At 47.5% G+C, this 20,264-nt stretch overlaps 1 protein-coding gene across 6 annotated transcripts in view; it reads left to right on the top strand.

Moving 5' to 3' along the window:
- Window positions 1-20,264, top strand: part of USH2A (usherin) — a 1,078,291-nt gene that overhangs the window by 826,641 nt on the left and 231,386 nt on the right. For all 6 annotated transcript variants that reach the window (XM_068232882.1, XM_068232881.1, XM_068232884.1 and 3 more), the window contains 4 exons: window positions 1,333-1,540; window positions 10,455-10,652; window positions 17,292-17,443; window positions 18,504-18,702. In XM_068232882.1, the coding sequence (XP_068088983.1) occupies window positions 1,333-1,540; window positions 10,455-10,652; window positions 17,292-17,443; window positions 18,504-18,702 (757 nt within the window). The remainder of the gene's footprint in view (window positions 1-1,332; window positions 1,541-10,454; window positions 10,653-17,291; window positions 17,444-18,503; window positions 18,703-20,264) is intronic.

The raw sequence follows: 20,264 nt of genomic DNA, 5'->3' as shown, positions 1-20,264 counted from the left end.
ATGGAAATTTCCACATTTGCGATTGGATATCAGAAATCACAATTCCGTGGAAATCTGACTTACCACAACTCGGTAGATTTAGTCCAGTCACAGAACTCGAAAGTATTGGACCAATCAGAGAATCCAGAATTTTTCTGTAAAAATCAGATCCATGCAGTTTTTAGACCAATCACAAGACTTTCCATTTTTCTGATTTTTATTTTTTTTTATTTTTTGCATTCTCAGATGCAAAAAATGAGTAATAAAATGCTGCTTGAAAATCAGAAAAACTGAAAATCTGAAAATGGAAATTGGCGTTGGTGGAAATCGGAATTGGGCATTTCCGACCCTCCCTAGTAGTCTGTCTTTTAATTATAATCCATTTAGTACCGTATGTACTCGGACACAAGTCGACCCCGTGTATAAGCCGACCCCAATATTTGACCCTCATAAGCTGGATTTTTTCAATCACCCATATATAAGTCTACCCAGCAAAGTTAATGGCTGCACTTGGGGATCAGGAGGGGTAAATGGATGCATTGCATAAAATATTGTAGTCATTAACCCCTCCTGGCTCCCAAGTACAGCCAATAACTCTGTAACTCCCTCTCCCTCCCACCATCATCCAAATGCATGCAGCCTGCAACTCTCCCCTACCCATGCTGCCTGTAATTCCCCCCTCCCTCCCACCATCACCCAAACACTTGATGCCTTTAATTACCACCTCCCTCCCTCCCACCCACCATCACCCATAGGGAGCCCCTGACCCTGTTTCCATTTCATCCCTCCTTCCCTCGTCACCCAAGCATTTGATGCCTATAATTACCCCCTCCCACCCACCATCACCCAATGCGAGCCTATGTATCAATTTCCTACTTGCGCTTTGTAATCCTGTGCAAAGTGATTCCCGCGGCAGAAACGGTCACCCCTCATCAGCGTGCACTGCTTCCTCTCTTCTCCCTTCACTCCCGCTGACCTCCTTACTTTAGCGTAGCTCCGTCTTCTGACATCGGGAGGCGGGGCTACGAAGTATGGAGGTCAGCGAGACTGCAGGGAGAAGAGAGGAAGCCGTGCACGCTGATAAGGGGTGACGGCTTCTGCCGTGGGAATCACTTTGCACAGGATTACAAAGCACAAGTAGGAAATTGATACAGATGGCTCCCTTTGGGTGATGGTGGGAGGGAGGGGGGAATTAAAGCACACTGGCATATTGGCTATAAGTTGGGAAATTTAGGACTACTCGTGTATAAGTCCACCCCCCACTTTTAAACTTTGAGTCAGTCCTAAATTTCTCGACTTATAGCCGAGTATATACGGTATTTTTTTTTCTGTTTCTTTTTTTCATTTATGTAGGTAGAAGATTGCCACTTCAGCACTTTATGTCCCTTGTCTCCCTCTCCTGAGAATTGTGAAAGGTGTGATTCTAATTCCTCCCCTGACTCCTGTTTCTGGGTAAGAAACAAGATGGCGGATGACGGCCAGGTGGATGGAGACGATGGCGTTTGCCTGACGGAGGAAGAGTCTGTACACAGAGGTGGTGCTGATGTGTATTCCTTTACCGGTAATCCTCCTCATATGTAAAATTCTGATGTCGCTGGTAATACAGTATCTGCATATTGTTTGTATTGTCTACTTGTCTTTGGTAATATATGCATTTTTCAAATATTAGTCAACGCTCCACTTATCAAATATCAGATGAAAGAGTCTGATTGCCCCTTAAGGGACCGCACTCACCCGTCCAGAGTGACCACTATGAGACTGGTCAAAGTAGGCTCTGTTGTAGTCCTTATTTGAACTCCCCTGCTGCCAGATGTCAGGTAGTGTTGGGCGAACAGTGTTCGCCACTGTTCGGGTTCTGCAGAACATCACCCTGTTCGGGTGATGTTCGAGTTCGGCCGAACACCTGACGGTGCTCGGCCAAACCGTTCGGCCATATGGCCGAACTAAGAGCGCATGGCCGAACGTTCCCCGAACGTTCGGCTAGCGCTGTGATTGGCCGAACGGGTCACGTGGTTCGGACCCGAACGCGCTCTGATTGGCCCAACTGTCACGTGGTTCGGGTAAATAAATACCCGAACCACGTCATATCTCCGCCATTTGTCTGTGGGTTTAGCTTTGGGTAGGCAGGCAGGGTAGTTCACGCTCCAGCCACGCTAGCCAGGGTCCCCCCTGTCATTGTGTCACTGCTGGGAACAGTAGTACACCGCTTGCTCAGCCACACTATATAGCATTCTGTTTACTGCCACTCTGTGTACCTCGCTCAGCCACACTATATAGCATTCTGTTTACTGCCACTCTGTGTCTGCTGGGAATAGTAGTACACCGCTTGCTCAGCCACACTATATAGCATTCTGTTTACTGCCACTCTGTGTACCTCGCTCAGCCACACTATATAGCATTCTGTTTACTGCCACTCTGTGTCTGCTGGGAATAGTGGTACACCGCTCGCTCAGCCACACTATATAGCATTCTGTTCACTGTTCTGTGTCTGCTTGGAATAGTGGTACACCGCTCGCTCAGCCACACTATATAGCATTCTGTTTACTGTTCTGTGTCTGCTGGGAATAGTGGTACACCGCTCGCTCAGCCACACTATATAGCATTCTGTTTACTGTTCTGTGTCTGCTGGGAATAGTGGTACACCGCTCGCTCAGCCACACTATATAGCATTCTGTTCACTGTTCTGTGTCTGCTGGGAATAGTGGTACACCGCTCGCTCAGCCACACTATATAGCATTCTGTTCACTGTTCTGTGTGTGCTGGGAATAGTGGTACACCGCTCGCTCAGCCACACTATATAGCATTCTGTTTACTGTTCTGTGTCTGCTGGGAATAGTGGTACACCGCTCGCTCATCCACACTATATAGCATTCTGTTCACTGTTCTGTGTCTGCTGGGAATAGTGGTACACCGCTCGCTCAGCCACACTATATAGCATTCTGTTCACTGTTCTGTGTCTGCTGGGAATAGTGGTACACCGCTCGCTCAGCCACACTATATAGCATTCTGTTCACTGTTCTGTGTCTGCTGGGAATAGTGGTACACCGCTCGCTCAGCCACACTATATAGCATTCTGTTTACTGTTCTGTGTCTGCTGGGAATAGTGGTACACCGCTCGCTCAGCCACACTATATAGCATTCTGTTTACTGTTCTGTGTCTGCTGGGAATAGTGGTACACCGCTCGCTCAGCCACACTATATAGCATTCTGTTTACTGTTCTGTGTCTGCTGGGAACAGTAGTACACCGCTCGCTCAGCCAGAGTATATAGCATTGTGTTTACTGCCACTCTGTGTACACCGCTCAGCCAGACTATATACCATTGTTTACTGACACTCTGTGTACACCGCTCAGCCAGACTATATACCATTGTTTACTGACACTCTGTGTACACCGCTCAGCCAGACTATATACCATTGTTTACTGCCACTCTGATTCTGCTGGGAACAGTAGTACACCGCTCGCTCAGCCAGACTATATACCATTGTTTACTGACACTCTGTGTACACCGCTCAGCCAGACTATATACCATTGTTTACTGCCACTCTGATACTGCTGGGAACAGTAGTACACCGCTCGCTCAGCCAGACTATATACCATTGTTTACTGACACTATATAGCAGACTATATAGCATTGTGTGTACACCGCTCAGCCAGACTATATACCATTGTTTACTGACACTCTGTGTACACCGCTCAGCCAGACTATATACCATTGTTTACTGCCACTCTGATTCTGCTGGGAACAGTAGTACACCGCTCGCTCAGCCAGACTATATACCATTGTTTACTGACACTCTGTGTACACCGCTCAGCCAGACTATATACCATTGTTTACTGCCACTCTGATTCTGCTGGGAACAGTAGTACACCGCTCGCTCAGCCAGACTATATACCATTGTTTACTGACACTATATAGCAGACTATATAGCATTGTGTGTACACCGCTCAGCCAGACTATATACCATTGTTTACTGACACTCTGTGTACACCGCTCAGCCAGACTATATACCATTGTTTACTGCCACTCTGATTCTGCTGGGAACAGTAGTACACCGCTCGCTCAGCCAGACTATATACCATTGTTTACTGACACTCTGTGTACACCGCTCAGCCAGACTATATACCATTGTTTACTGCCACTCTGATTCTGCTGGGAACAGTAGTACACCGCTCGCTCAGCCAGACTATATACCATTGTTTACTGACACTCTGTGTACACCGCTCAGCCAGACTATATACCATTGTTTACTGCCACTCTGATTCTGCTGGGAACAGTAGTACACCGCTCGCTCAGCCAGACTATATACCATTGTTTACTGACACTATATAGCAGACTATATAGCATTGTGTGTACACCGCTCAGCCAGACTATATACCATTGTTTACTGACACTCTGTGTACACCGCTCAGCCAGACTATATACCATTGTTTACTGCCACTCTGATTCTGCTGGGAACAGTAGTACACCGCTCGCTCAGCCAGACTATATACCATTGTTTACTGACACTCTGTGTACACCGCTCAGCCAGACTATATACCATTGTTTACTGCCACTCTGATTCTGCTGGGAACAGTAGTACACCGCTCGCTCAGCCAGACTATATAGCATTGTGTTTACTGCCACTCTGTGTACACCGCTCAGCCACACTATATAGCATTGCGTACTCTGCCAGTCAGTGTGTATATTGCTGGGATCAGTAATACTCCACTCACCGTCAACCACTATATGAGCTCAACATGAGTTCCCCAGAGACCTCCGCTGTGAGCAGCACTCCCAACAACAGCAACAGCCAACGCCCCACGCAAGCTATAACATCCACCCCAGCAGCCAGTGGTCAGCAGCAGCCCTCCCCGGAGGAGAACGTTGTGTCCATCAGTCCGTCGCCAGAGCGATTAATGAGGGCTGCCATTGAGGAGATGATGGGGCCTGATGTGGAGGAGGAGGTCTGGCTCAGGCCAGCATCCCAAGTTAATGTTGAGGACGATGAGGGGTCTGTGTCTGGGGATGTTGGGGTGGCAGAGGTGGTGGGTGGGTCAGACTCAGGAGAAGAGTTGTATGATGAGGATGATGATCGGGACCATCTGTATGTGCCTCAGAGTCCGACCCCGGAAAACATGTTGTATCGTGTGTTTAGGTACTAAAATCTGCGTTCCCTCCCAGTAGTGTTGGGCGAACAGTGTTTGCCACTGTTCGGGTTCTGCAGAACATCACCCTGTTCGGGGTGACTATATAGCAGACTATATAGCATTGTGTTTAATGCCACTCTGTGTACACGGCTCAGCCACACTATATAGCATTGTGTTTACTTCCACTCTGTGTCTGCTGGGAACAGTAGTACACCGCTCACCCGCCACTGTATAGCATTGTGCTCTGTGTCACTGCTGACAATAGTGGTACACCGCTCACCCACCACTGTATAGCATTTCTGTACTGCCACTGTACTGCTGCCAGTCAGCGTGTACTTTAAGGATAAGTGAAATGAGGAAGAAATCCGGTGAAAGAGGGAGGGGCAAGGGAAGAGGTGTTTCCCCTGACGGTTCACGTACAGGCCACAGGGGAGCACCCAAGAAAACCCACTCAATACTGCCCATGTTGTCCAGGACAACAACCCTCACAGATCCAAAAGAACAGGACCAGATAATTACTTGGATGACCTCTCAAGCGTCCAGCAGTGGGTTAAGCAGCACCAGCACATCACGCACGAGGTCCGAGTCCTCAGCCAGTTAAAGTCTGGGCTTTCTTTGAAGACTGCACTGAGGATGTTACCATGGCGATTTGCAAGGTGTGCAAGACCCGCCTGAGCAGGGGGAAAAGTATTAACAACCTCTCCACCACCAGCATGAGCCGCCACATTCTATCCAAACATCCCACTCTGTGGGCAAACGCGGCAGGACAGGGTACCACCAGCAACACTGCCTCCCTTGGGTTCACCAGACTCACCACCAGACCCGCCTCAGCAGCAGCAGTAGCCCAGCCATTGCGTGGTTCACAACATTCACAAACATCAGACGATGCTGACACTGTCACTTTCCGGACTAGTGCTCTTGAGGTCTCCCAGTGTTCATCAAACACAACAACCAACAGCCCTTCGGTGTGCAGCGCTACGGTTGAGTTGTCTGTCTCTGAGATGTTTGAGCACAAGAGGAAATTGCCAGCAAATGACCCCCGGACCGTGGCAGTAACAGCCAGCCAGCATAGCCAAGCTTCTGGCCTGCGAAATGCTGCCATATCGAGTGGTGGAGACAAACAGCTTCAAGGGCATGATGTCAGTGGCCATCCCACGTTACGTGGTTCCCAGCCGCTACCACTTTGCGCGCTCTGCAGTGCCTGAGTTGCATGAGCACGTGGTCAGCTAAATAACCCGAAGCTTGAAGAATGCCGTTGCCTGCAAGGTTCACCTCACCACTGACACCTGGACGAGTGCGTTCGGCCAGGGTCGATACATCTCCCTTACCGCGCACTGGGTGAACCTTGTGGAGCCTGGCAGCGATTCCTCACCTGCTACGGCGCGGGTGTTGCCCACGCCGCAAACAGCTGGATAACAACAGCAGCACCTACCTCTCTGACTCCTTCTCCTCCAACGCATCTCAAAGCTGTACCTCATCCGGAAATGCTAACCCAGCACCAGCAGCAGTAGGATCGTGGAAGCAGTGCAGCACAGCTGTTGGCATGCGTCAGCAAGCGTTGCTGAAGCTGATCTGCCTTGGGGATAAGCAGCACACAGGGGAGGAAATTTGGAGGGGAATAAAGGAACAGACGGATTTGTGGCTGGCACCGCTGGACCTGAAACCGGGCATGAAGCTAGACACCTGGCACGAACTGGCAATGTACGCAATAGAGGTGCTGGCTTGCCCGGCAGCCAGCGTTATGTCGGAACGCTGTTTTAGTGCTGCCGGAGGCATCATCACAGATCGGCGTATCCGCCTCTCCACAGAAAATGCAGACCGTCTGACTCAAATTAAAATGAATCAATCCTGGATTGGAAACGACTACGCAACACTCCTGGACCCCAACCAAGTAACATGACCGATGAACATCTGGGATGGTTTAGCGTTTCCGGTCCCTGTTTATTGAACCTCTCATCTGTATTACATTTATGACTGCATGGCGGCAAAAAGCATTGCTGCTATATCCGCACGCTTTTTGTCCTCATGCAAGGCCTGGGTTGTTGTGTCTCACAAAGCGTGGCCTTCTCCTCCTGCGCCTCCTCCTGTTCCATCACGTGTGCTGCTGCTGCTGCTGCTGCTGCTGGGTTACCGTTGCCGGTCCCTGTTTATGGAACCTCTTATCTTTATTACATTTATGACTACATGGCGGTACAAAGCATGCTATCCGCACGCTTTTTGTCCTCATGCAAGGCCTGGGTTGTTGTGTCTCACAAAGCGTGGCCTTCTCCTCCTGCGCCTCCTCCTGTTCCATCACGTGTGCTGCTGCTGCTGCTGCTGGGTTACCGTTGCCGGTCCCTGTTTATGGAACCTCTTATCTTTATTACATTTATGACTACATGGCGGTACAAAGCATGCTATCCGCACGCTTTTTGTCCTCATGCAAGGCCTGGGTTGTTGTGTCTCACAAAGCGTGGCCTTCTCCTCCTGCGCCTCCTCCTGTTCCATCACGTGTGCTGCTGCTGGGTTAGCGTTGCCGCGTGGTCCCTGTTTATTGAACCACTTATCTTTATTACATTTATGACTGCATGGTGGTACAAAGCATGCTATCCGCACGCTTCTTGTCCTCATGCAAGGCCTGGGTTGTTGTGTCTCAAAGCGTGGCCTTCTCCTCCTGCGCCACCCTCCTCCTGTTCCATCACGTGTGCTGCTGCTGGGTTAGCATTACCGGTCCCTTTTCCTGGAACCTCTTATATGTATTACATTTATGACTGCATGCCGACAAAAAGCATGTTACCTGTGCAAAGAAAACAGACATTTCCCGCATTTAAAAGACAGTTTTCCCTTTGAAACTTTAAAATCGATTTTCTCAAAAACTATAAGCTCTTTTTGCTAAATTTTTTTTTCCTCTTGTACCCACTCCCAAGGTGCACATACCCTGTAAATTTGGGGTATGTAGCATGTAAGGAGGCTTTACAAACCACAAAAGTTCGGGTCCCCATTGACTTCCATTATGTTCGGAGTTCGGGTCGAACACCCGAACATCGCGGCCATGTTCGGCCTGTTCGGCCCGAACCCGAACATCTAGATGTTCGCCCAACACTAATGTCAGGTGTCCTTCACTTCAGGTAGAGGATCCTCTTTCAGATTTATTCCTTGCAGATTGAAGCTCCTCAATGTACCTCATAAGTGTAAATAAGATCCCATAGCGTGACTCCGTAAAAGTTAACAATTTATTAGATTAAAAACTACTCACAAGCGTACAGGATTATTTGGCGTTTAGAGTAAAAAACTGGCTCTCCCCCGTGCCTCCCGGGTAAGGCCTGAAGATTGCACCGTTCCTCCGCCGCCTGGCTGCCCGCTCTCGCGTCCTAGCGTGCTTCCTGGTTGTCTTCCGGCTCCACCCATATTTGCATTACCTTGTGTGGTTTTATGTCATAATAGAATGGGGTGTGGCTTAAGTTAAGAGGAGGAGTTTGGGGCACCAGAACTTACATGCCTATAGGCTCCTGAGCTGAAAATTTGGCCCTGTAACTACTGTTGCGCGTCAGAATGGACAATTCCTCCATTTTAGGAGTTGACTTAAAATTGAGAACAAGCCACTGATGTATATTTGACAGTTTTACAACAAATTTTTGTCTATGATTTTGCTTTACCACTTTCATACTCACTGAGGTTTTAACATTTCACAACAGAAGTATGTATCAATTGGTCCCCACTTACCTGAAAACCCACTCCAGTAAACCTTCTTCAGTGATGCTTTGCACACACCAAATCAAATCTAGAAGACAAAAGAGAGGCTCTCTCTTCAGTTTCCATTGGCAATCAGTCAGAGAAGGGGGGAATGAGGAGGGGTTATATACATGAACTCTAGATTGTTGAATGAGTAGAGGACTGCATCATCAAGCTCCCATGATGCATTGTGCTGGGTAGTGGCCCAGGACGAGGAATGGGAGGCTAGAATTTGAAAATCAGTTACTATGGGCATCACAAGCAGGGACGGATCTAGACCAGGTTGCCCCAAGTTGCGCCTGGGGCAAGGTCAGGTTTTGGCGCCTAAACTGCCACTTTCCATCCAAATTTTGCCGCCTTTTTAAGAATTCAACAAACTGCGCCTGGGGCAAGAGACCTGCTTGCCCCCCCCTAGATCCGTCCCTGATCACAAGACACCAGTAAGGCTGCAAGACACCAGTAAGGCTGCATCATAAAGCTCCCATGATGCATTGTGCTGGGTAGTGGCCCAGGATGAAGCATGGGAGGCTAGAATTTGAAAATCAGTTACTATGGGCGTCACAAAACACCAGTAAGGCTACGTTTCCACTAGTACAGTGCAATGCTGGTGCGGAAAACGCATAAATGAATCTGGATGCGGATTCGTTTGCATTTGTATGTGGATTTTCACGTGGAAACACTTGCGGTTTGCGGTATGCAATTTTAACCATGTCAATGCTGGTAAGCATTAACATTCGTTTTCAAGCGAAAACGTACGCGAAAATGCATGGAAAAACGCTTGCGGTTTTCCTATCAATAACATAACAGGCGAATCACACACTAGCCTTTTTATTTTTCTGCACAGCACACCGTGCAGATTTTTGGGCTAGTGGAAACAGGCCCATTGCCTATAATTAGCTATGCGATTCGCTCTAGTGGAAACGGGCCCCAAAACAGCCATTACTGCTTGAGTGTGGTGTGTACAATTAAGGGGCTACTAGCGCCAGAACTGTGTTAGTTACACTATTAGCACCATGTCAGTAACTTTACTTCTCACCATGGTAGCAGCCTTAGCGTTATTGGTGTTTAGCAAGATGTTTAGTAAAAATCAACTGTTCCCCGCATTATCAAATACCAGTAATGCAGGGGTACATCTGGGTAATATAGCACCGATGGCAAACACTTAAATTGTGCCTCCATGGTCATCTAGGTATTAGAATTAAGTAGACATGTGTCCCCCAATTAAATAGTCACATGATTCCAGATAAAAGAATCAGGTAGTCTCATGCCCCCAGATAATTCAAGTAGTCACATGTCCACAAATAGAATATTAAGTGGTCAGAAGTATCTAGATAAAATAATTAGGAAGTAGGGCGCCTCATGATGAACAAATTAGTTAGGTGTGTCAAGATAGAATAATTAAATAGCCAAGTACGCTCTATAACAAAATGAATCTGATGTGAGGTCTGAGTGACAGGGAGGCACGGGGCAGGCATAGCAGCGCAGCACAGGAGCAGGTATGGTGGCGCAGTACAGGGGCAGTCATGGTGCTGTGGTGCTCATGGCATGAGCCATGCCTGCCCTCCTCTAGATACGCCACTGCAGTAATGCTTAGTGACTTGGAGTTATAGTGTTCATTGCATGTTGTTTTTCCAGATATGAGACTACATCCCTTCACCACCTATGAATACCAAGTATTGAGTTGGAACAGCTTTGGCCATGGTTTCAGTAATGTGAGCCGAGTGACCACTGATCAGGATGTCCCTCAGGGAATAAGTCCACCGAAATGGTCCTTAGTGGGCAACCGTGAAGATGTGATTTTTCTAAAGTGGGAGGAACCCTCAAGATTAAATGGTATTGGTATACTTTAAATTCTAATCTACATCTTAAATTCATTACATTATTTGTGTACAGAATGTCTTGCTATTGCTTAAAAACAGGGAGCCTCAGACTTTTTAGACAAAGTAGCAGTTGACTGTTTTTTGGACTGTTGTGGGGGAAGGGAATCGGTGCCATTGTACCTTTGGATTCAGGGTGATTGGTTTGAGTGCTGACTCTTGATAAGCAGAGTATTGCTGATGCAATTTTCTATGTTTTCTTGGTTTGGGTCACAATAATGCCTTCCTGCCACCTAACCCTAACCTTCTCTCCTCACGGTAACACCTTCCTCACACCTAGTCTTAATCTCCAGCCCTCAAGGTAACACCTTCCTGACACCTAACCCTAAGCTCCTCTCCTCATGGTAACCCCTTCCTGACACCCAACCCTAACCTCCTCTCCTCACGGTAACCCCTTTCTGACACCCAACCCTAAGCTCCTCTCCTCACGGTAACCCCTTTCTGACACCCAACCCTAATCTCCTCTCCTCACGGTAACCCCTTCCTGATATCCAACCCTAACTTCCTCTCCTCATGGTAACCCCTTCCTGACACCCAACTCTAACCTCCTCTCCTCACGGTAACCCCTTCCTGACATCCAACCCTAACTTCCTCCCCTCATGGTAACCCCTTCCTGAGACCCAACCCTAACCTCCTCTCCTCACGGTAACCCCTTCCTGACACCCAACCCTAACCTCCTCTCCTCACGGTAACCCCTTCCTGACACCCAACCCTAACCTCCTCTCCTCACGGTAACCCCTTCCTGACACCCAACCCTAACCTACTCTCCTCACAGTAACCCCTTCTTGACACCCAACCCTAACCTCTTCTCCTCACGGTAACCCCTTTCTGACAACCAACCCTAACCTCCTCCTGTCCCTTTAACACTAGCCCTTCTCTTATACCTAACACTACAATTTACAAACTATAGCTGTGTTACAAAAGAAGATGTAAGTAACCCTTTGCTTATCAACACCATGACTCACTGCACAATAAGATGCCCAATAACAATATTTTTGACAGCCGCTGAAAGCTGTAGCGAAACCAGACATTGGTAAAGCGGAAGTGTCAATGGAAGATGAGCATCTTCCATTGACATATTATTGGTTAGGGACAGGGTATCAACATTATTGGTTAGGGACAGGGGCTAATTAGGAGGGTTAATGTTAGTAGGTTGGATGGGGTGGGGTGGGTTTGGTGGTGCTTTGATTTGTTATGGTTACAAGGTTAAAGTTTGGCATTAGGAGGATGGTAACATTGAGGGGGAAGTTAAAGTTAGATGGCAGGAAGGGGTTTACGTTTGGTGGTAAGTAGTCTATCCCTGTGAGGCTATTTAGCAATGTCTAATTTCGCTACAGCTTCCAGCACCTGTCAAAAACGTTGTTGGGCATCAAAATGCGCAGTGAGTCTTAGTGTCGATGAGCAAAGGGTTACTTACAGTGCTGCCCATAATTATTCTTACCCTCTGGCAAATTTTGACTTAAAGTTACTTTTATTCAACCAGCAAGTAATTTTTTGTCGGGAAATGACACAGGTGGCTCCCAAAAAATAATAAGATGATGTACAAGAGGCATTATTGTTTAATTACATTTGAGCTAAAAGTGTCCAGTCCAAAATGATTGATATCCTTCACAAACTGTTACAGTCTGTGGGAAATCCAAAGTTCTATACCATTCCAAATAGTCCAAGCTGTTCTAAAGCATCCTACTTACCCTGATTAATTAGGAACAGCCACCAAAGGTTGATTATCACTTTATATACTGTATTTTTTGAACTATAAGACTCACTTTTTCTCCCCCAAACGTGGGGGGAAAAGCCACTGCATCTTATAGTCTAAATGCCAATACGAACCTCCAACCCACCGCAATGTCGGGGACTCCCTGTACTGTGCCCATGCAGAGGAGGACTGGGGAAAAATGGAGGGCACAGGGGGACACAAAGGGGCATAGAGGAGGACACAAAGGGGCATAGAGGAAGACACAAGGGGACACAAAGTGGCATAGAGGAGGACATGAAGGGCAGAGGCAGACACATGGGGGGCACAGGAGGACACAAGGGGGACAGAGGAGGACACAGGGATACACAAAGGGGCATAGAAGAGGACATAAAGGGGCATAGAGGAGGAAACAAGTGGCACAGAGGCGGACACATGGGGGACACAGAAGAACACAAGGGGAACAGAGGAGGACACAGGGAGACACAAGAGGTACAAGGGGGCAAGAGGTACAAAGGGGGGCATAATCCACAAGATGCCCCTTCACCATGGATACACCAGGTTTAGTAAATATTTTTTCCCTCTGCTTCTTGTCCTCTAAACCTAGGTGTGCCTTATGGTCAAAAAAATATGATAATTTAACTTAGCTGCCAACATTTCGCATTTAGTCGGTTTAACTGCAGAATTTGTCTCATGTTTGGATAACACAGATTTTTTTTTTCTACAAGATAAGCAACTCCGATTCTTTGCTCACTCACCGGCTGCATACATCAAATACTGTAAGGGCGCCTGGAAAAAAGGGCGCGGGCGGTATAGCCAACATTTTATAATTTTGTCTATAATTATATTTTATTGTTTCTTCTTCATGTATAGTGGCGCTCGGATTTAATCCGTGATTCACAAGCATTTTTTTTACTATTCGGCTTCGAAATCCGGCGCCGTGGATTGAAATTGAACCACGGAACACGGCCACGACAGGCCGTGATTTTGTGTATCTGGAATGCAAAAATATTACCAATATTTTACTAAAAGTAAACCTAGCCCTACTTTTGGTAGCAGGAATAGAGATGGCTCGAACCTCCGATTTTCGGTTCGTGCGAACTATTCGAACCGCAATAGACTACAATAAGGAAACGAACTTTGAAAATTACAAACATTTATGCTGGCCACAAAAGTGATGGAAAAGATGTTTCAAGGGGTCTAGCATCTGAGTTTTTGCATGGATGAGTGGGATAGACGCCAAAATCTGGATTTGACGCAAAGCAGCGTTTTAAGGGCAGAAATCACATTGCAATGCTAAATTGGAGGCCTAAAGTGCTTTAAAACATCTTGCATGTGTATACATCAGTCAGGTAGTGTAATTAGAGTACTGCTTCACATTGACACACCAAACTCACTGTGTAACGCACCACAAACAGCTGTTTGTGTAGTGACGGGCGTGCTGGACTGGTGCGCACCATGGCGAGAGTGATGTGCCTTTTCTCCATGTCCCTTCGTAAGGCAGTTGTCCCTACGCGGCTGTTGGCCTTTCCACTTCTCAATTTTTGGCGGCAGAGAGAACAGATGGCATTGCTCTGATCTGTGGCAGACACACAAATAACTTTCTACACCGCTGAGCCTCCCTGGGGTGTGGGCACTATGGTGGCATCAGATTCAGCAGCTGACGTTGAAGGGCATGTTGGCTGGCTGGCCATAGGTGGCGATACATGGCGCCGGATACTGCCACCAGCTGTTTCTGACGACAAGCTCCCCCTGCTTCTTTCAGCAACTTGTCTCCTCCTACTCCTCTCTGACTCCCCCTCTGAACTGTCCCCTTGGTCATCTAGTCTATTAGGATCCCACGTGGCATCTGTATCATCATAATCATCCTCCTCAGCTTCGCTTGCCTCAGACACCTCATAAAGTGCACCAACAGCAGGTACTTCATCATCCTCCTCCTCACACCCTACGTCCATAGTGACGCCTAACTCAGACATATGAGGTGGTGTAACTTGCTTAGCGCCTTCATCTTGTTGTAACAACAATGGCTGTGAATTAGTTAATTCCCCACCAAATAACTCCTGCGAAGTGTCAAATGCAGCGGATGTGGTGCTTGTAGTAGCGCTGGTGGCTGCGGAAGATGAGATGTTCTGTGTTAAATAGTCAACCACGTCCTGACAATCTTGGGAGTTGATGGGACGTGCCTTCTTCAGAGCACTATACTTTGGTCCAGGACCGCACAAAATCACGTCAGCACGACCTCGAACAGACCTGCCGGGTGGCCTGCCTCTGGCTCTGCCTGTTGTTTTGTCCATACATGCAATGACTAGCATTACAAATGTGCATCTGTCACACACACAGGTACCATGAACAGGTGCAGTGACTGGTGGTATATAACACTGCGTGCGCTCACGTAGGTAGGTAGGTGCACTGAACAGTTGGGTATGCAGTGATTGGTATTGCAAATGTGCAGCTGTCACACACACAGGTACCATGAACTGGTGCAGTGACTGGTGGTATATAACACTGCGTGCGCTCACGTAGGTAGGTAGGTGCACTGAACAGTTGGGTATGCAGTGATTGGTATTGCAAATGTGCAGCTGTCACACACACAGGTACAATGAACTGGTGCAGTGACTGGTGGTATATAACACTGTGTGCGCTCACGTAGGTAGGTAGGTGCACTGAACAGGTGGGTATGCAGTGATTGGTATTACAAATGTGCAGCTGTCACACACACAGGTACCGTGAACAGGTGCAGCACTCAAAAGCCGATATTTTGCATTAGCGCCTATGGGGCACCCAAATAGTCCATTACCCCAGGGATGCTTTTTTCCCGAATCCACATTGGCTTCCCATAAAATGAAGAATTCTATTTGAGTGCCTTTTTTGACATTGAGGCTGCGTTCACTGTGGGAGGCTGCATTGTGATGCGGCGTTAAAGTCAAATTGCAGCATTACAATGCAACGCAAAAAAAAAGTGGCAACGCACATTAATGATTCATTAACATTGCATACAGTAGGTGCAATGAAGCATACAGGCAATGACAAGTATGCTTTTCTGTACCCGGTAACGTGTGCGTTTAGAGGTAACACACTGCAGCCGTGCATTACCATAACGCTACGCTACACGTTACAACGCGACGCTAACATCGCACTGTGAACGTCCCACAGGTTTATCATTGCAGTGCGGTAAGCTGCCTTATAAGACTTTTCAGGGGCATATCTGGGTAATATAGAACATATGGCAAACACTGATATTGCCGCCCTTCCCCTCCCTGGTCAGAGCCCCCTTCCCCTCTGAAAACAGCATACATGTGTTATAATTGCCTGTGTTTATTGTCTCAGGATATTTCTGAGAAGCAATTCCCCAGATAATCAAATGAATCTGGTCTGAGTGACTGGGAGGCATGGGGGAAGGCATGGGGCGCAGCACAGGGGCAGGTATGGCGCCCATAGGACTGTGGCGCCTATGGCACAAGCTATGCCTGCACCCCTCTAGATACATAGTTATTTGGGTTGAAAAAAGACATGCGTCCATCGAGTTCAAACAGAGAACACGCCTCTGAAGACTTTATAACGCAGTTACGTAACGTCCCACTGTGAACGTAACCTCAAATCCTTGCACTTTCTGGGCCCTGCATACCAGAAGGATTTGTTGCAGCTGCATCACATCTCCCACAATCTTAGATCAAAACAACAACAACAACAACAAATAACATTTGTAAAGCGCTTTTCTCCCATAGGACTCAAAGCGCATAAGCATGGCTCAGACCATTGTGGTACAGAGGAAGAATTTTATAAGTCCGGAAATGCCAGGCTAAACAGGTGGCTTTTCAGTCTGGATTTGAATAGCTCCAGGGATGGTGCTGTCTTTACTGGGTGTGGCAGGGAGTTCCAAAGAGTAGGGGCAGCATGACAGAAGGCTCTATCTCCAGATTTTTTGAGGTGCACTCTGGGAGTGACCAAGTTTATAGAACTAGCTGATCTGAGGTTGTGAGAGGTGTGGTGCAGCTTCAGCAAGTCCTTCATGTATCCAGGGCCCAGATTGTGCAGGGATTTGAATGTCAGAAGTCCAATCTTGAAGAGTATTCTCCATTCTACTGGTAGCCAGTGCAGTGAGCGAAGAATCGGTGTAATGTGACAGTGGCGAGGCTGGTTTGTTAGCAAGATAACTGGTTTGCTAACAGATCAAAAGAATCTAATAACTTGACTACCCCCAAAGTCCATCTCAAAGCCTTTGGAGCCACAGCCGTCTGTCATGCTGCCCCTACACTTTGGAACTCCCTGCCACACCCAATCAGGATATCTCCATCCCTGGTAGCGTATAAGTCTAATACACTACACAAAACACACATAGACATAGGACTATGGTAGGGATTAGACTGTGAGCCCCTCTAAGGGACAGTTAAAGTGAACCTTAAGCCGTCCCAAAAAAATGAGTTTTACTCACCCGGGGCTTGCCTCAGCCCCCTGCAGCTGATCGGTGCCCCCTATTGCAGCATTCCTTGCCGCAATAGCAGTATAGGGGGCAATATTGTGGCCCCCTGCAGCTGATCGGTGCCCCCTATTGCGGCCTTCCTCTCTACTAGCAGAAAACAGAAACTGAAAGCAGAAGTCCCCTGTTATTGTCTCACACTGCCACCTAGTGACAAGTGGCCATACATACACATTATAGTAGTACTAATTAGAAGCAGGAAAATGTAACAAATAGGAAATAAAAAATGTGCTAAAATAATTTGGCCTGGAGCACTTGCAAGCCTCTAATTAAATTGGCTGCTAAAGAGTTAAGTGCCTCCTTTATTGAGTCATCTTGTCTGTATTGTGTTGAGAAGCACCTGCAGGAGGAGCACACTGCAATTTTGTGGAACCCCGATGGACAAGTTACTATCGATAACATTGTATTGTCCCTTCTATCTGCAGGAATTGTAGACTATGTTCTCCTGCGTGATGGAACAGAGCGTTATAGAGGGGCAGCACTGAGCTTTCGAGATCGTGGAGGAATACATGCATTTAAAGAGTACACCTACCAGCTTAGAGCTTGTACTGTTGCTGGATGCCTGGATAGTGCCAAGGTAAGTTTATGTTGGTGAACCTAAAAGTCTCTCTCCTCCCTACTCTTAAAAATCCATCATCAATTTACACAGTACTCTGTGCAGAACTTGAAGCTGACTTATGTTCGGCGTTCTTAGAATTTTATCAGTTTTATCTTTGCCAAGATTATTGCAAAGAGTTCGCCATGTCTAAGACACGGTTCACAGTGTGCGGAAGAGGGAGTAAATCTGTATAGTACAATGAAGTATAGTACAAATGTGTCTGCATGGCCTGGAATTTACCGCCCAAGGCTCACTGTCACCCCCCCCCCCCTCCCGTCCTGAACCAACCCATCTTGTGTGCTGTCCCATTTATTCCCTTGGTCCTGTGCTCTTGTTGTGTGCTCCCCCCATCCTGTGTACTTCCCCGGTCCTGCGTTCTCCACACTCGGTGCTGTGTTTGAGGGCAGCACAGGATGGGGGGAGCACAGGACAAGTGCTCCATTGCTCGCCCCCGTGGAAGCAGGGTAGTCGCTAACTGGGTTTGTGACTCCTGTGGTTTACATGTTTGGCAGTTTAACTGCCTTAGTGTGCCAGCCTGCTGTCCGCCCCTTGCTTCCTAGTGCCCTAGGCTATGGCCTTTGTGGCCTTTCCTCAAATTCAGCCATGAGTATCTACCACTGCTCTTGAAAGTGGATGTCTGCCATTCAAAGTCCAAAGAATCGTGCACCACATTCTTCTATTTCGGGGGTGTTGGACTAAGTAGCTAAAGTAATCCAAAGTAACCAAGGGAGGTCCGCACACCACACTCTTAAGGAACTTGCATTTATTGTTTCATCACCATCTACATCTGACCGTTTTGCCAACAATTGTTTCGGGGCCATGCAGGGTCCTCTTTGTCAAGGCACAGTACAGATAATCAACATTAAATCTACTTTTTTAGCTTTTTAAAAGAAAAGGGGATTCTAAAAAAATAATTTCAAGGAGCAGCGTAATAGATACAATTGTTTATCTCATCAGTTTATTTTTACCTTGTGTTCACTTTAAGTGGCAGAAAAGCGATAAAAGTTAATGTACTAAAACAGTTCCTATTTAAATAAAGGCGACTGCAGCCACAAAGCTGGGAGTACCGGAAAATGTCGCTGCACCTACGGTTACTACGGTGAACTCTACAGCTCTGCATCTCAGCTGGGCGGAGCCTCGCAGACCCAATGGTGTCATCAAAGAGTACCAGATCCACCAGAAGAACAAAGGCCTGATCCATGTGAGCGCCACAGGAAGGAAACAATGTACCGTAACAGGTAAGGTGCAAACATAAATGGATAACCTGGCATTGAATAGGAAAGCCGGCATGCCCAGACAGCCTGTGCGTATGGGGTGGATTCACAAATCTTATATTGTGAGTTATCCCTCCTTATCTGTCTTATCTCATGACCAGGGCCGGATTTGTACTCTTTACCGCCCCAAGCCACTGTCACCAGCCGCTCCCCCTTCAGTATAGGTAGCGAGATGACCCCTCCCTTAATCCCTCCTTTTCCCACCCCTTTTCAGAAAAGGTAGCCGGCTTGCCTTCAAACCGTAGCAGCCATCAGTGTCATTCATTTCACAGCTCATCTCCAGTACAGAAGCTTCCTCTTCCCCTCTGTCTCCTATGCTGCCCAAGTCCATAGGCGTTGGCCACAATGCAAACATGCACAGAGAGCATGGTGGCCGCTGCACAGGCAGCTGGCAGCAGAGTACTGTGGTTAGGCGTGTACCTGATCTCCCTGCATTGCAGCATTTGCAAGCTTGCAGCAGTTTAGCCTGCTCCTTTGGTGCCCTTGCTCCTGTGGTGCCCTAGGCCATGGCCTAGGTGGCCTTCCCCTAAATCTGGCCCTGCTCATGACTTATACCTTCTTCTAGTTGAGGTCAAGAGTAAAGTCTCATACACATGAGTGTCTCCTGTGTGGGATCAGTACTCAAACCCTCGCCGCTAGTGACTAGTCTGTCTAGGCTACTGATGTGTTCTATTTAGTGATGAGGACAAATTTTACATCATAATACACAATTACGTTTCAAAATCATATTGCAAAATTTTGGAAAAAAATCATAACATTTGTAACCATAATCTGGAACCGTAATTTTGCAATGACAAGTAATTGCTACATAAGTTAACCTCCCTGGCGGTAAGATTATTTCTGGATTTTAGTGTCTAAAAGTGGTGCCATTTTTTTTTATGCTTTTAGACCCTACAACCAGGAAAAATTCATACTGCAGAGAGATCTGCAGCAGCCCTTCACTTACTCACCTTTCTGGGATCTAGGTCTGCTATTCCTCCTCCTCTGGGTGGCGCTGTAACCCTATAGTGAGATTGCTGGCTGTTGTCATGACAACAAATGCTGATCACACCTGAGGAATTCCATAGGCTCCGAGGATCAGAAGGAGAATGGCTGCCAGCGTCTGGATCCCGGGGTAGCTGTGTTGAAACACCTGCTGCACTTCAGGGTCTGCACTAACCTGCTGACGGCTACCCCGAGTCAGGCTCGGGATTACCACTCCTTGCTTCTTTTTTCTACCGAGCCTGACTTGGGGTTACTGCCAGAGTGGTTATGGGTAATAGTGGGAACAAAAACAAACTTTTTTTTTTTTCAAAAAGAACTTGTAGTATTCTAGAAAAGGAGATCGGCGATCCCCGGCCTCTGATTGGCCGGGGATCGCCACCGTCTGATAGGCTAAAGCCTAGTAGAGGCGGTAGAGGACGGATCTCCGTCCTGTGCCGCCCACAGCCAGAGCACCAGAGCAAGCGGGAGGGAGGAAACATCGCTGCCGAGGGGCTGCTTTGAGGAGCCCCCCCGCTCAGCCACACAGAGCAGCGGTGATCAGA

The sequence above is a fragment of the Hyperolius riggenbachi genome, chromosome 4 (assembly GCF_040937935.1).
Source record: "Hyperolius riggenbachi isolate aHypRig1 chromosome 4, aHypRig1.pri, whole genome shotgun sequence".
Lineage (NCBI taxonomy): Eukaryota > Metazoa > Chordata > Amphibia > Anura > Hyperoliidae > Hyperolius > Hyperolius riggenbachi.
Note: the sequence above shows the minus strand (reverse complement) of the source record. Positions and strands in the feature narration are given on the sequence as shown.